Source organism: Mustela lutreola, chromosome 7, assembly GCF_030435805.1.
Source record: "Mustela lutreola isolate mMusLut2 chromosome 7, mMusLut2.pri, whole genome shotgun sequence".
In the NCBI taxonomy this organism is placed as follows: domain Eukaryota; kingdom Metazoa; phylum Chordata; class Mammalia; order Carnivora; family Mustelidae; genus Mustela; species Mustela lutreola.
In genome coordinates, this window is record NC_081296.1 from 39303872 (window position 1) to 39321860 (window position 17989).

At 34.1% G+C, this 17989-nt stretch overlaps 1 protein-coding gene across 10 annotated transcripts in view; it reads left to right on the top strand.

Moving 5' to 3' along the window:
- MYO9A (myosin IXA) overlaps positions 1-17989 on the top strand; it is a 297273-nt gene that overhangs the window by 172046 nt on the left and 107238 nt on the right. For all 10 annotated transcript variants that reach the window (XM_059180512.1, XM_059180509.1, XM_059180516.1 and 7 more), the window contains 8 exons: positions 1981-2020; positions 8243-8365; positions 10302-10382; positions 10723-10833; positions 11685-11807; positions 13420-13569; positions 14613-14932; positions 15542-17146. In XM_059180512.1, coding sequence (XP_059036495.1) covers positions 1981-2020; positions 8243-8365; positions 10302-10382; positions 10723-10833; positions 11685-11807; positions 13420-13569; positions 14613-14932; positions 15542-17146 — 2553 coding nt within the window. The remainder of the gene's footprint in view (positions 1-1980; positions 2021-8242; positions 8366-10301; positions 10383-10722; positions 10834-11684; positions 11808-13419; positions 13570-14612; positions 14933-15541; positions 17147-17989) is intronic.

Here is a 17989-nt window from a genome sequence, read left to right on the forward strand (position 1 = left end):
GTGGATTGCTTTTTATGATTAGTTTATAATTTCTGGCTGAAAAATAAGAGGGATAATGGTGAATCATTTTCATGAGTAGAATTTTGAGCAAAACAAATGAACCAAAAGTTGTATTTAAAGCCATGAATTTCATGCATTAAGAAGCTGGTGGGTGGTTTGTTTGTTTACATCTGACTAGGAGAATCATGGTTGGATATACTCATGGAGATGATTATTATTCTTTGACAGACCCTACCTCCAAATAGAGAAAAAAACTTTTAGCTCCTTTTAGGATTCCCAGTCTTGAACCACAAATGTCCCTTAGATAATCCTAAGAAACTGGGCAGTAAAATCCTGTATAAAATGGTGACTGGGCCTTCCAGAATGTTAGGTACAATAGCCCTGTTTCTATTATGATGACTTGAATGTCAGATTTAGGGCACCATCTCAAAAAAAATTGGCTTTGACTTTTTGTAACTTAGAAGAAGCACTTTGTGAAATGTTTATATAAAATTCAAGAGCCTGTCTTTCTACCAAACAATAAACTAGAAAGAACCATGAAAAAAAAATGGTGACTGGGAGCATGTATAGTGATACATTACCTTTATCCAGCCTGCCATTCCTCATTCCCTGAGTATAAGATTGGTTTGAAGACATAAATATAACTATGCAGGGTGGACTAGTAAAAAGTTATTAGCTCCCTGTATCCACATATTTCAGACAGTATTTTTGGGCCACTAGCTAGGTAGATGTATGACTAAATTGGATTCTTTAATCCCTAAGTCAATGCTTATCAGTGCTATCATTTTAAGTCTTGCTATACTACAGACCTGTAAATTAACTCATTTAATCCTCACAACAATTTTAAGAGGTTGGTGGTATTATCATCCTCATTTTTCATTATTACATTCTACATTATTTTCCATTATCACATTGATGAAACTGAGACTTAGAGAAGTTAAAAATTCTACCCAAGTGGGATTTAGATTTAGGTAGAGTTTAGATTCAAGCTCAGGCCTTTCTGACTCCCCAGTTCATGTTCGTAAGCCTTGGGCATTATTTCTTTTCTTTATCTGTTAAAAAAATAATCTTGATGTAAATATAATATTGAATTATAAAGAAGGAAAAAAGAGAATTTTCAGTTTTTAAAAAAGATTTTATTTATTTGTTAGAGAGAGATTGCACAAGCAGTGGGAGTGGCAGGCAGAGAGAGAAGCAGATTCTCTGCTGAGCAGGGAGCCCGATGTGGGCCTGATCCCAGCACCTTGGAATCATGACCTGAGCCAAAGGCAGACACTTGAATGTCAGCTGAGCCACTGAGGTGTCCCAAGAATTTTTGATTTCTAAAAGGGGAAAGTCATAAGTTTTTTTTAAAAAAAAAGTATATTATAAAAAATCCATGAAATTAGGCATCTATTTAAAGTCTTAAAATGGGGGCGCCTGGGTGGCTCAGTGGGTTAAAACCTCTGCCTTCAGCTCCTGTCATGATTCCAGGGTCCTGGGATCGAGCCCCGCATCGGGCTCTCTGCTTGGCAGGGAGCCTGCTTCCCCATCCCCCTCTACCTGCCTCTCTGCCTACTTGTGATCTCTGTCTGTCAAATAAATAAATAATATATATATTCTTCAAAAAATAAATAAAGTCTTAAAATGACAGAAACAAAGTCTCTATAGATATAAGAAAATGGAACTTTATTAATGTCCAAAAGAAGACAGAATTTTAGTTTTGAATGTACAACTTTACATTACTGATTATCAGGCTTAAATCTGTTTATACCAGTATCACAGAGCAGGCATTTCTTTTCTCGTTCTCTTTTCCTTGCTTATTTTTCATTACCAAAGGTGCTGCTTAGTTGAATCAGTCAGTGTGTTCATATAAAGGACTTATATCTTGGAAATGGATATATAATATATTATTTTAGTAGAGACTGGAAATTATTCATGTGTACAGTCATTTTTTCTAATAGTTTCTTATTTTTCAAATGTAATGATTTATCTGTATAGGAGAAACAAAAATTTCAAGTCCAAGCCTGGCCTTCCAAAGGTGAGTATTATGAAAAACTTTTTTCTCTTTGTGCCTATTTAATTTTTTATTCCTCATGCAAACAGTCTTTATAAATAATCAAACATAAGCAATACCTTATTTGTACCCAAGATAGGGATTAATTTTGTGTAATTAGTTAGATTCATTTTAGAAATAACACTGGCTGTTAGAGAATGGCTAGGTTTAGTGGTTCAGGTAAATATTTGTGATATATCTCATATTCTAGTGTTTGAAAGCATCTGAAATATTAATATAAATATTAATTTTTGTTGAGTAATTGTACCTTTACACCTTTTCTTGTATCCTTAAGCCAGGTTAAGGTCAAATTTTGAATTTTACCTGATTTTAAATAATTTCTAATTAGTACTTACCTAACTTACTATCATTTAGCACTAGTCAGCCAAGTTTTTCTGTAAAGGTCCAGATAAGCTCACAGAACTCTAGTCTTTGTTAACTACTTAACTGTGCTATTGTAGCACAAATGCAGCTATAGACAATATATAACTGAGTAAATGTGACTATATTCCAGTAAATCTTTATTTTTGGTCATTGAAATTTGAATTTCACATAATTTATCACATGTCATTAAATATTACTTTAGTGGTTTTTTTCAACCATATAAAAACAGTGGGTAAGATTTGGCCCATGGTTTTAATTTTCCTACCATGAGCTACATAGTAGATTTTTGGATGGCATTCCAAAAGTATTGAGTTTACTAAAGGAAGAAAAATCTGTTTCTTTCTCTTGTACCATCCCAAAGAAGGAAATCTGTCACTTGTCACCTTTTTTGATGAATTCCAAAATTTAAAAACAAAACTGAGAAAGAACTGTTTATTCTCACGATTCTCTAGTTTAAAAAACAAACAAAAAAATATGAGGTTATTATTTATTCTACTTAAAGCCTCTTAGGTTTCCAAAGAAATATAATGCACTGCTTATGTGGTTTCTGGTAGTGGTAGATATATTTTTTTAAATTTTTATTTATTTATTTGAGAGAGAGAATGAAAGAGAGAGAGCATGAGAGGGGGGAGGGTCAGAGGGAAGAATCAGTAGCCTAACGCAGGACTCGATCCCAGGACCCGGGACCGTGACCTGAGCTGAAGGCAGATGCTCAACCAACTGAGCCACCCAGGTGCCCAGCAGATACTGTTTTAAACCATGAAGCACAAAGAAAGTTTATGTTACGTGGTTTGTAATTATACTCTTGTCATGAAAAGATTTTATGTAAAGAAAAAGGATGCCGCTTTATCATCAAACATCTTTTCATTTGTGTCTCTTTTTCCTTCACTGTCTCTTTAGTCTTTTGTTTTTGTTTCAGGTTTTTATTTAAATTCTAGTTAGTTAACATGCAGTGTAATACTGTTTTCAGGGGTAGAAATTAGGGGTTCATCACTTACATAGAACACCCCACGCTCATCACAAGTGCCCTCCTTAATACCTATCCTCCACTCACCTCCCTCCATCAATCCTCATTTTATTCTCTATAGTTAATAGTCTCTTATGGTTTGCCTCCCCCCTCCTTTTTCTTCTTCCCCTACACCGTTTTGTTTCTTAAATTACACATGAGTGAAATTGTATGGTATTTGTCTTTCTCTGACTTAGTTCATTCTAGCTCTATCCATGTTGTTGCATATGGCAAGATTTCATTCTTTTTGATGGCTGAGTAATATCATTATGTGTGTGTATACACACACACACACACTATATATATATATATATATATATATATATATATCACATTTTTCTTATCCATTCATCAGTTGATGGACATTTGGGCTCTTTCCAGAATTGGCCTTTTAGTATTTTGAATGCCACTGGGTCTAGCTATTTCTACCATTCTTTGTACTCTCCTCAAATGAATAATTTCTCTTTAAACTTCATATGGTTTAAAAATATTCATGTTGGCTACACCTGAAATAAAAAATTCTATTCAGTTATCAGTCACAGGAATCTCTTCTATTTCTCTATTTTTATTGACATATAATTTATATACAGTGTTTTACTAGTTTCAGGTTTACAACATGTTGATTCATTGATTCTCTTTGTTACTCAGTGCTCACCACCCGTCACCAACAACGTTATTATAACGTTACTGACTATATTCCCTATGCTGTACTTTTCATCTATGTCACTTTTTTATTTTATAACTAGAAGTTTGTATTTCTTAATCCCCTCTGTTTCACCCCTTCCCTCTGGAAACAATCACTTTTTTTCTGTATGAGTCTGTTCATTCATTTTGTTTTCTGGATTTCACATATAAGTGAAATCATATGGTATTTGTCTTTCTCTGTCTTACTTCACTTAGCATAATACCCTCTTGATCTATCCATGTTGTCACAGATGCCTAGATCTCATTCTTTTTTATGGCTGAGTAATAGCCCTATTGTGTATATGTGTGTGTTTGAATACATACACCTTACCTCTTCTTCATCCATTCATTTGTTGATTGACTGTTGAATTGCTTCCATATCTTGGCTGTTGTAAATAATGTTGCAATAAACGTAGGGGTGTGTATATGTCTGAATTAGTGTTTTTGTTTTCTTTGGGTAAATACTGAGTAGTGGAATTACTGAATCATACGGTATTTCTATTTTTAATTTTTTGAGGAACCTGCATACTATTTTTCATAGTGCCTGTACCAATTTAGGGTCCACCAATAGTGCATGAGGGTTTCCTTTTCTCCACATACTCACTAACACTTGTTATTTCTTATCTTTCTGATGCTAGCCATTCTGATAGGTATAAGGTGCTATCTCACTGTGGTTTTGATTTGTATTTCCTTGATAATGAGTGATTTTGAGCATTTCTTCCTGTGTCTATTGACCATCTATAGGTCTTCTTTGGAAAATATCTCTTTGGTTCTCTGCCCATTTCTTATTTGCTTCATTTTTATTAACCCCTTATTGGTCATATAATTTGCAGATATCTTCTCCCATTTATTTTGTTGCCTTTTCATTTGGTTGATGGTTTCCTTTACCGTGCAAAGGCTTTTTATTTTGATGTAGTTCTAGTATTTATTTTTGCTTTTGTTTCCCTTACCTAAGGAGACATATCTAGAAAAATGTTGCTAAGGCTGGTGTTCAAAGGGATTACTGCTTATGTTTTTTTCTAGGGTTTTTATGGTTTTGGGTCTCACATTTAGATCTTTAATCCAAATTTGAGTATCATACTTTTGAGTATGGTGTGAGAAAGTGGTCCAGTTTCATTCTTTTGCATGTAGCTGTTCAATTTTCCCAATACCTTTTATTGAAGAGATCTTTGTATATTCTTGTCTTTGTCACAGATTGATCATGTAAGCATGGGTTTATTTCTGGGCTCTGTATTCTGTTCCATTGACTTTATGTCTGTTTTGGTGCCAGTACCATAGTTTCGATTAATATAGCTTGGTAGTATATCTTGAAATCTGGGATTTTGATACCTCTAGTTTTGTTCTTCATTTTTCAAGTTGCTTTGGCTCTTCAGGGTCTTTTGTGGTTCCTTACCAGTTGTAAGATTATTTTTCTACTTATGTGAAAAATGCTTTTGGTATTTTGATAGGGATTGCATTGAATCTATAGATTGCTTTGGGTAGTATGGGCATTCTAACAAATATTAACTCTTCCAATCCTTGAGCATGGAATATGTTTCCATTTATTTGTCATCTTTAGTTTCTTTCATCGGTGTATTTTGTTTTCATAGTACAGGTCTTTAACCTTCTTGATTAAGTTTATTCAAAGGTATTTTAATCTATTTGGTGCAATTGCAAATGGAACTGTTTTCTTAATTTCTCTTTCTGCTATTCATTATTAGTATATAGAAACAACAGATTTTTGGTATTAATTTTGTATTCTCTAACCACTGCATTCATTTATTATTTCTAATAGTTTTGTGTCAGCCTTTAGAGTTTTTTATGTATAATATTATGTCATTTGCTAACAGTATCAGTTTAACTTCCTCTTGACCAACATGGCTGCCTCTTATATTTTTGTTTTTGTTGTCTGATTGCTGGGGCTAGGACTTCAGTACTATGTTGAATAAAAATGACAAGAGGAAAGCAGTGGATATCCTTGTCTTGTTCCTGATTATATGGTATTTTGTCAGAGTAGTTGCAAATATTTTGCCATGTCAGTAAATTCAGGTAACAGTATATTTATGAACTGTGTAGTCTTTAGTTGTGTGGCTAAAGAAGACTTTATGAAAATAATTCTATATAATTGTATTTCTCTTGTTTTTCACTGTTTTTTGAAGTACATTGTCAGAAATAACTTTCAGATCTTCTTTGATAATCTCCTTAAATACCTATAAGTGAAATTGTTTATTGGGAAAGTTATACTGATTTATATTCCTAAGAACAGTGCATAATTATGTTTATTTGTTCACAATCTCGCAAATACTAGATTTTGTTAATCTTTGTTATGTTGCCAATCCGATATGCAGAAGTTCTATTCATTTTTTTTTTTTTTTTTTAGAAAATCTGTTTTTTTTTTTAAAGGTTTTATTTATTTGAACGTGAGAAAGCAAGAATAAGCTGGGGTGAGGGGTAGAGGGAGAGGGAGAAGCACAGGTTCTCCACAGAGCAGGGAGCCCCAATGGCAGGCCTTGATCTCTCTGAGATCAGAATCTGAGCTGAAAGCAGATATTTAACCAACTGAGCCACCCAGGTGCCCCAGAAAATCTCTTCAAAAGAAATGTTCTTTTCTTTGATTATAAGTCAGGTTGAATTGTCATTATGTTATTTGTCATTTGTGCTTTATTTGAGAATCAGCTGTTTCAGATCTTTTGTTCATTTATAATTGTGGGATGAGTTCTTAAAGGAATTTTTATAGTTCTTCTGTATTGATAATAAGTATTTGTCATTGTTGGAAAAATTTTATTTAGTTGCATTTGTTAAAATATGTATTATAGTTGTTGCCACTTGAAGATTTATATTTTTAAGTGTTTATATTGTCAGAATTAATATTTTTTAGACTTAAATTTGTCATGTTTTTAACTCAGTTCTGTGCTTCTCATACAATAAAATTTTTAGTACTTTTTGAATAACCTTATATAGTTGTACATACGTACAGATACATTCTTTCCTTGGCCAGACTCACTGCCATAAATATAGTATGATTTTAAAAATTGTGAATGGCTACAAAAGCTCTCAAATACTTCATTAATGCCCTATTTTATATTCTTTAGTTGCTTTATGTATAACTCCTATTTTGTTATTGTAAGATTAGTAATTAGTATATCGGGATTATGGTTGATAGGGTTGATGTTTTGTTTTGTTTTTCTCTGTATATTTCTAGTTAATGTGTGTGGCCTTTGGATTGAATTTAATTTATTGTCTCTGTGAATCAGGATTCAGTTACAGATAATAATAGTAACTGTGGATATTTTTTTTTTTTAAGATTTTATTTATTTATTTGACAGAGAGAGAGAGAGATCACAAGTAGGCAGAGAGGCAGGCAGAGAGAAAGGGGGAAGCAGGCTTCTCGCCGAGCAGAGAGCCCAATGTAGGGCTCGATCCCAGGACACTGGGATCATGACCCGAGCCAAAGGCAGAGGCTTAACCCTCTGAGCCACCGAGGTGCCCCAACTATGGATATTTTTAAGTAGAAAAGGACTTAATTCAAAGAGGCACTTACAAAATCATTAGAAGTCTTGGAGTTTCTAAGTGTAGTGCAGAACTGACTCCTGCTGTAATCAGCTAGGAAAGTAGGAACCTGCCATTCTAGCTGCTGCTTTCAGGCACACACTACCTGTAGTATGATCCAGAAATCAGAAAGGAGCAGCTACAACTATTGGCTCCAGGGCTAAGGTGCATTTACCTAGAGTTTCAGTGACAACACAAATTCTCTGTACTCTGCCTCTCAACTCATAAAGGTAGTACCTGGACTTTGGGATCTCAAAAAAGCTAAAGTCCTTTGATGTGCCTGCTTGTCAGAAGAAACAGAAGCTCATAATCAAAGTCTCTGGTTCAGTTATATCTTTCTAGTTTCACATGTGGGATTTTAAATGATAAGCTTAAATTGCACCTGGAACCCAGATGTAAGAGAATTTGAGAAATGCAGTTTTCTTTTTAGTTGGAAAGCTTCTGCAGGAAAACAGGAGGAAGATGGATGGATGTTGAATATCCAGTCTCTCATATTCACCATAGTCATTATACATAGGTGATAATGAAAACTGGATTATAACTTTGTTTTTCCTGTTCTTTGATTAATTTATGTGAGGAATATGATTTTTCTCGCTTCTTTTTAGCACTTGCTAGAGGTAAATTCTTTAAAGCACCTGACAAGACTGACGCTACAGGATCGCATCACCAAGTCTCTTCTTCATTTGCACAAGAAGAAAAAGCCTCCCAGTATCAGTGCCCAGTTTCAGGTTATTTTTTATTTTACCTTTTTATTTAAAAAAGGGCTTTCTTTAGAGGACTCTATTTCATTCAGAATGACATTGAAAAGTCAAGATCATCTGCAAGATACCTGAATGGAAGATGATACATATGACTTAAAAGCCATATTATAGTGGTCGTTTTGGAGAGAAGTAACAGGGGTGGAAAAGTCAGCTGTCTCTCTTTTTCATCCCTTTATGTGTGGGTGGTGGATATCCCAGAGAGTACTTCATTGTTTTCAGTGTGAGGAGACAGGCAGCAGAAAACTGATACTATAAATAAAACCTGCCTTTAAGCCCTACTGCCCAGATACAGTCACTGTTAACATAATGTGTATTTTTTTTTCTATATACATTTTAAACTTCGTTCTCCCATTTATATTTAACTAAATGGGATTGCTGGTATTTTCTGGTTTTATTTTAGTTTTATATGCATAGAAATCCATTTCCTTTTATTGTGACTGGGCATTTGGCAATAAATGTGATCATAATAAATCAAATAACAATTATATAATTGTCAAGCTGAATTTTATTCTTTGAACATATATCTATGTCTTAAGTTTTCTATAATAATTATATATTAGCCTTATAATAAGAGGAAAAGATATCTAAAAAGGATTATTTTTTCAAAGATAGTTCGTTTATAGCAGCAGGAGGTTCTGGTAATATTTTGTTTATTGAGTTGGGCTTTGGATACAAGAATGTGTTCCTTTTGTGAAAATCTGTCAAACTGTATACTTGTGATTTAAGCGTTTTATTTTATGTATTTTATACTACAATAAACATTTCTGAGGAAAAAAAAGAGCACTTAAAAGTAAAAAAAAATTTTTATATTGCTATAATATATATGACAGTAATAATAGGAATCCGTATGCTTATAAGGCTTCTAAGTTTTACTTGAAGTCATAAAATACTAACTCTGAGTAGACTGTGACAAGTTAAGTTTCCATATTATAATCCGTAGAGCAGCCACTAAAAAATACTACAAAGAAATGTAACAGAGAAGCCAATAGATAAATGGAATACTAAAAAACAAAATATGTTATCTGACCATAATGTGGATTTAAACCAGAAATCAATAAAGGAAAGATAATAATCCCCAGATATTTGGAAAATAAAAGGCAGACATCTAAATAATACTTGAGTCAAAGAGATTTTTAAAATATTTTAAATGAAAGTGAAATATCAAAGTTTGTGCAGTGTAGCTAAAGCAGTGATCCAAGGTTCATTGATAACATTAAATGCTTTTAATGAAAGGAAAAAGATCTCAAATCAATAACATAAGCTTCTCTCTTAGGAAACTAGCAAAAGAAAAACATATAACTAATTCCAAAGCAAGCAGATGGAATGAAATGATAAAGACAAAAAACAGAAATCAGTGAAATTGAAAACAAAAATAATAGAGGAAAAATACAAAACCAAAAAGTTGGTTCTTTGATAAGATAAAAAAAAAAAAAGCTATAAACCTCTAGCTAGATTAATCAGGAAAAAAAAGAGGTAAAGTACAAATTATCAGTATCAGGAATGAAAGAGGGGACATCACTAGCATGAACACTGAAAGTGGGGGACTAATAGCTAGTGGATACCCTACTAGAGATTTTCAAAGTTGTTTTAGGAACACATGAATTTGAGTAAATGGTTTCATGAAATGTGAAGAAAAGTGAAAAATTTATTCTAGACTTATATTATTCTGTAACATATCTGCAATTTATACTGTTGCCAAAATATCAGCTCTATGATTAAACTACCATCCTTCTCCTTAATTTAATCAGTATGGAAGTATACACAATTCTCTTGAGAAAGAAAGCTCTTTCTGTGTATACCATTGTTTCAGCATAGCTTGCCAACATTATTGTTTGTATTTGTAAATTATTTTCTGCCAGTTTGAAATGGGAGAAAATGCTTAATACGTTGCTCTGTATTGCAGGCCTCATTAAGCAAGCTGATGGAGACACTTGGTCAAGCAGAACCCTATTTTGTAAAATGCATTCGCTCTAATGCTGAAAAGGTAAAAATGTCCTGTAAGTCAGAGCTTCTAGCTCCACTTACTTCAAACCAGGTTTTACATTTTCTTGAGAGTAAGTAGAGGGAAGAGCTATATATAATCTTTTAAATGAAAACAGTGTTCTGTATTTTCTGTAGGTACCCTTCTAATTTTTGTACTTACCTGTCTTTTTGGTATGTATATGGGCTTGATTTAGTGTTTCCTAAAAATCTGAGAAGCAAATATGTTATGAAATTCCATCATAAAAAAGAATTCTATGAAAGTTAACCATAGTTATTAGAGAAACATTAATTTGGAGCTGTCTTTATATGAGTTAATCTTTTTTCCATTTGTTTTGTTTTAGCTGCCATTAAGATTCAATGATGCCTTGGTGCTTCGACAGCTTCGGTACACTGGAATGCTGGAGACAGTTCGAATTCGCCAATCCGGATACAGCTGCAAATATTCTTTCCAGGTTATGCTTTTATAGTGATATTTAAATTATATACACTTAAGTAAGTTATTCCTGTGTCTTGCTTATTTTTTATTTGGGACTCACTTGTTTATTTCTCCTATTTCTTCATTTGCATTCCATCTTTTGTATACAGAATTGAAGAGGGATAGAGAGTACTCACTTCCATTGAAGGGCAGCAATCATATTAAACTTGTGTTGTGATAAAATCCGGTTCCTGGCTATTCTCATTTTATCTGAATTTTGCCAGTACTAAGTTTACTCATAACACAGTAGTTCTTCCTACTGATTACTCCAGTAATTGAAATAGTTCAATCAGAACTGTCTAGTTCAAAAGATTCCATTTAGTTTTCTGCAAAGTTACCTCAGCAAAATTTTCTTTCATGGTAAGCTGCCAACAAGGCTTACAGTTATTCTCATTAACTGTTGTATATAGAAATTATGGTGAAGATTTTCAGCAGCTGAGCAGGTTCTTTGCTGTTTCTGGGAGGGAAAGCTTTGTTCTCAGTTATACTCTGACACCTTTGCATATTTTTCTGCTAAATATTTCAGTTATTAAATAACTTTTTCTTTGGTCATTAATTTAGCTTTCTCAAAAGGGACCATTAGTTTCTGCTTTTTTCTTCTTCAATTCCCCTTTCATAACAAAATATGTAGAATTCACTATCTTCTCTCCACCCCCCACCGCCATTTTACAAATTAACTGTAATTTTTTAAATTAAGAAGTAATTTCTTGGTTTTAGTCTGTTTAAAAGATGAGGAAAGGATCAATAAAAGGACAATTAGCTGCTTTAGGACCATGTTTACATACAATTTTCTTGTGATTTTACAACATTTTTCTTTTCATTTTTCAGGATTTTGTGAGCCACTTCCATGTACTTCTTCCCCGAAATATTATTCCATCCAAATTTAACATTCAGGATTTCTTCAGGAAAATAAATCTTAATTCGGATAATTACCAAGTTGGAAAATCCATGGTAAATATAATATATACAGTCCTTATCAAATTTGGGTACATTTTTATATTAAAATAATAATGGCAATCTTTCCCCATGAGAATATTTACGAAAAAGTTAGTGTACCAGAATCATTATGGGAAATTGATTAGACCAAGATTTTTACTTAATATCGTTCGTATCAACCAAAGAGCTTCTGGCCAGTGCTCCAGTTCTGCCCATAGTTTTAACTGCCTAAAAACAATCTCCTCCCAGGTATTCTACTGAAATCTTCAACTCAACTTGCTCAGTGACCTTACCCAGATTTTCCCACTGTCCTTAATTTATCAACTGCCTTTTATCTCTGTCATCCTTCTTCTAGGTTATGAGATTTGTCCTAGCCTTCACTTTAATCCTTTTACAAAGTTCTTTTTCTTTTTTTCCTCACAAATGATTCTCAGAGTATCTCTCCCTTTTTCTTCATTCCTACTACTTGCATTTTAGTTTGTTCCTTAGCTCTCACTTATATTTCTTTTACAGTAAACAGATCCCTCATCCGATTTCAGTCTTTGTCATTCCATTTACCTCATTCTACCCATAGTATCAAAATCATAATCTTAATATACCTCCTTCTTTTATGTTGGCTTCCTGCTTAATACTAATCCCATGATAACCTCCCCATTAAATTCAAACATCTCTCTCTTCAAGAACCTCCATATCATGACTTCATACCATTTACTATCTCCTTTATGAAGACTGATTGTTCTGTTGACCCTGTCTGTGCTGCCCTGAACATGTACATTTGTTATTATTTCCAGCTCCTTGTTTTGCTCAGGTAGAAACCTCTGTCTTTTGCCCTTACAGTTTATGGGGTTTTTTTTTGTGTGTGTATCTAATATCTATCTCTTCTTTTTTTAAAATAGTTTAAAATTTTTGACAGACATGGAAGGTGATGGGTATGTTAATTAGTTTGTGATAATTACAGTGGATACATATATCAAAATAACCCACTGTATACCTTAATATTCAGTTAATATACCTTATATAATATACTTTATATACAGTTATTTCTGTCCAACTGCTTTTAAGGGTAAAGTGCAAATCGTATTTCCAGAGGGTCTATATCTAAGTTATATTTGCTTTATCCTATACCCCAAAGATTTATTAATAGAAGGAAAGAGTAAATAAACTGGTTAATAGCCTTGGGTAGCAAGAAACTTTTGATGCATACTGGGTTTCAAAAAGACTATTGTTACTGGTTTATTCATATTATCATCAAACTTCAAGATCTGTGTTTCTCAACTTTTCTCCCCCCACCCTAACTAATATCCTTGAAAACAGGAAAAATGACGTTTTCAGTGGTACCTTGTCTCATGAGGGCAGTGAATTTCCCAAGGGAATAATATATCCCAATCTCTAAGACTGGGAATTTTATAATCATACCCATTTTTCCATTTTCTCTTCTATATTTTAATGTCTCTATTTTAATTTGAGAATGACTTCTTTAAATGGATAGAAATGTTTGTTAGTACTGCTTTTCATGTCTACTATTGTATTCTTCTCTAAAGAAGCTTACCACAGAAAGGTTGATTCATGGCAATAAATTTCTCCTTTCTTCTTAAGCTGTATTCCTCATCTTTCTTCTTTTTGGTAGGTGTTCCTAAAGGAGCAGGAACGACAGCACCTACAAGATCTGCTTCACCAAGAGGTGCTCCGCAGGATCATATTGTTGCAGCGATGGTTCAGGGTTCTGCTGTGTAGGCAGCATTTTCTCCATTTGAGACAGGCATCCATCATTATCCAGGTTGGAAGCAAAGGATTCCTCCCATGAGATTTGCTAGTTAATGTGGCCTTTATTTTAGTAATCAGAATTTTACTGTGAAACATTTGAATAAGAATATAAACTTCTTCAGAGATGAGAATGTGTCCTATTCATCTTTTTTAAACATTCATGTTTATTTATGTATTTGAGAGAGAGAGAGAGAAAGAGAGAATGCACAGGGAGAGGGGCAGAGGGAGAGCGGAGAAAGAGAATCTCAAGCAGACTCCCTACTGAGTGCAGAGCCTGACACAGTGCTTGATCTCATGACCATGAAATCATGACCTGAGCTGAAACCAGGAGTCTGATGCTTAACCTACAGAGCCACCCAGGCACTACTCCTGTTCATTTTTGAAATGTTCATTTCACCCAACAGATTACGTATTACAATAATAGGTATATAATAATAGACTATTGATAAATACTGATAAAGTTGAGTTTAAATTAAATTAAATTTATAGCTACAATATCTTACAAGGTATGGTTGGGGCAAAGGAGTTATATGCCTTAATTTTTGATGACATAGTTATTTTTGTTTGGTAGTTTCCTGAAAATATTTGAGAGTTATAATATACATTGTTGTTGCTCTGTACTCATCTTGGATGATAGGTATCTTATTTCGTATTTTTCTGCCTTATTTTCCCTCTCATTGATTTGTATAACTGTTCTCCTCCATAGACCTTTTTTGTTTATGTAAGAAAATCTTTAGAATCTTAATTTTTGAAACATGTGCATGTTGACCTTAAATCCATTAATATTGGCAAACTGTAGCATGAGAAGATAATGTAATTTGTTAAAGCATCAAAAAAATTTAAATTATTTTAAGTTCTGTAATTCATTGAAGTTGTATTTTCTAGAAGAGTTGTTTTAGTCAGGCATATCTCAAAAAGGAAAACTTTTTTTCCCCCCATTTTAATCATGTGCAATTTAACTCTAGCCACTTAACCTTTAATTGTGACATAATATTTTTTTTTTCTGTGAAAATATGGCATAAGATAAGACAGCAGTTTTTATTGTTTTCCCCACAGCGATTCTGGAGGAATTACCTAAATCAGAAGCAAGTCAGAAGTGTAGCTGTGCAGAAGGATGTTTTAGTTATGGCTAGTGCAGCCACTCTGCTCCAGGCCTCCTGGCGTGCTCACTTAGAGAGGCAGAGGTATTTGGAGCTCCGGACTGCAACTATCATCATCCAGCAGAGATGGAAGGAATATTACAGACGGAGACATATGGCTGCTCTCTGCATTCAGGCAAGATGGAAAGGCTACAGGGAAAGTAAGAGGTATCAAGAACAAAGAAACAAAATCATCCTTTTGCAATCAATTTGTAGAGGATTCAGAGCAAGACAAAGGTAATCTTTGTTGCCATGATAGTTACTCCTTCTTTCTTTTCAAATATTTTTTGCTTCTGCTCCAACACTTGTCTAACTTGTATTAGAATTGGTTATGTATAATTTTGTCTTCTCCAGTAGGCTATTATACTCCTAGCAGTTTTAACCCACATTGTGTGGTCTATAATAGAAGCCAAGTAGATGTTTATTGAATTAAATTGGATTGAAAACCTACATGATCTATGGTTATAACTGCTAAGAGTTAACTTTTACATTCAGTTGAATCTTTAAAAATTGGCAATATTCAGTTGTTTTTACCTTTAGAAACTTTAATTTCATTTTAAGGTTTATCTTAAAGATATTTTTTAAATAGCTTTACTTCTGAGTTAATTTATGTTTTGACTAGAATATCCTAGTAGAAATAATGCACTTAATAATTTAATTAATTAATTAATAATCTTAAAATATCATCTCACTCATAGGAATGGAATTATGAAATGTGCATCCAAGTTAGCTTAAGAAGAAAAATCTGGAACTTTCCATATATTTCTTAAATTCTCAGTAAAATGTATTTTCTCCAATAGTAAGTAGAAGATAACCTCTAACCCATTTTTCCCTGTTTTTCTATAGGTTTAAAGTTTTAAAAGAACAAAGACTGAAAGAAACAAAACTAGAACTTGGATTGGCAAATACTGAGCCATCTGGAGCTCTGGAAATCCAGGGTTCAGACCCTTCAGAATGGGAGGATTGTTCCTTTGATAACAGAGTTAAAGCTATAAAGGAATGTAAGTCTGTGATAGAGAGTAATCGAATTAGCCAAGAAAGCTCAACAGACTGCTTGAAAGAGTCCCCAAACAAGCGACAGGAGAGAGCCAGAAGCCACAGTGGTGCAGACTTGCAGGAAGAAGTGATTGTCAGAGAGAGACCTAAGTCCTTGGAGGATCTCCACCAAAAAAAAGTAGGTCGGGCCAAAAGAGAAAGTCGGAGAATGAGAGAACTTGAGCAGGCTATATTTAGTTTAGAATTGTTGAAAGTTCGTTCTCTTGGTGGCGTGTCTCCTTCTGAGGAACGTAGGTGGTCTACAGAACTGATGCCGGAAGCCCTTCAGTCTCTACAGGGTACACCTGACAGTGAAAGCTCTCAAGAAAGCTTGGAACTTCTGAGTTGTGAGGAAAGCCAGAAGAGCAAACTGGAATCCATAACTTTAGATGAAGGAGACTTGCAGCTTCAGTCACCTAAAATATCCAGCAGTCCAAAATTTGATTCACAGAACAATGCCATCAGTGCCTCAGGTGAGACTAACTATACTTTGATTGAAAAGGGGGCATCCTCTGACTCAGTCTATTTGAAGAATGGGACTATGAAGGAAAAACTGGTTTGCAGTTCTGAATCTATTACCTGTAAGCCACAGCTGAGAGACCCCTTTATTTCAAATAGTTTGCCTACGTTTTTTTATATTCCTCAACAAGACCCACTGAAAACAAGTTCCCAACTAGATACAAGTATCCAGAGAAACAAGCTATTAGAAAGTGAAGAAACACTTTCAGCTCTCACTTCGGATATCAACAGGGAAGCCAGAAAGTACCACTTTCCAGAAGAAAATCAAGTTGTTACATCTTTGAATACAGATTCTTCTAATACTGTGCTGAAGAAGTTAGAAAAGCTAAACATTGAGAAGGAAGAAAGGCAAAAGCAGTTGCAGCAGCAGAATGAAAGAGAGATGATGCAACAGATTCGTCAGCAGACAGGTATTTTAGAGAAGGAGCGTAAAGCCTTCAAGACAGTTGAAAAGCCAAGAACTGGGGAGTCCTTCCTGGCACCATCTTTCCATCCCTCAGAGCAAAGAGCAGAGAGGCCATCTTCCCTCCTTATTCTGAATACCCCAAATAAGGAAGAGCCCAATGTAGTAGGGCCTCCATCAGTATCAGTAAAAGATGCAGCTCTTCTTCCAAAAGACAGCCTTCCTGCTCACCCACCCCAGAAGGACCGACCTGTCACCTTGTTCTTTGAAAGGAAAGGAGGCCCATGCCAGTCTGCTACTACCAAGGAATTATCCAAGACAGACAGAATGTGCACCCATCTGAATGTAGCCAGTAAAATTTCTAATAATCGTATTTCAAAAAGAGAACACCACAGACCTACTCAGTCTTATAGCCACAAATCTGATGACTCCTCCAGAGATGGAAATACTAGGGTTATTTTCTTCACACCAAAGGACAATATGAGTATTTCCCTGTAAGTGAAATGCTTATTTATTTTATGTATATAAATGGCAAACTTTTTGGAGAATTTTATTAAGGTTCCTTAATCTACTTCAACTATTTGTATGGGTGCTACTGAAATTAGCCATTTTCTCTGTGTTTAAAAAAAAAAAAAATTCCCTAATCGTTGACTCTAGCAGCTACCTGAAATTGAATATAATTATACCATAGAAATATTTGACTAATAAGCACAGATAGAGTTTTTTGGTTCCTCCTCTTTAAGTGAGAAAGCATTTGTGAAGGGCAGTACAGTGCCTACAAACATAGTAGGCATTCAGCAAATGCTGGTTGCTCTAGATCTCTGGGGGGTGGCAAGTCCAATCTTACTAGTGTCAGGCTTTAAAGTTAATGTACTTTGTCCCGGCATTTAGCCTATTTATGGTCTCAATTAAGTATTTCATTCTATTTTTATGTGGTAAAGAAACACAAAAAATATAATTTACCATCTTAACTGTTCTTAATTGTATAAGACAATAGTGTTAACTATATGCATATTGTTGTGCAATGGATCTCTAGAACTTTTTCATATTGCAAAAGAAACTCTTATTACCCATCAAACAGTTATACTCCTTTCTCCTTACTTGAAGCTCCTAGCAACTGCCATTCTACTTTCTAAGAGTTTAACTACTTAAACAGATGGCTTATGTAAGTGGAAGTTCTTTATACTTCTAAGTTTTAACTAGTGGTCACCATGAGAAAAGCACTTTTTAGGTGGAACATAAAAGCAAAGATGATAAAATTTAAGAAATTTGTGTTAAGTCTTTGTATACAGTGGATTCTCTCAGTTCTTATGGGAAAATGTCAATGTTTAAGTAAA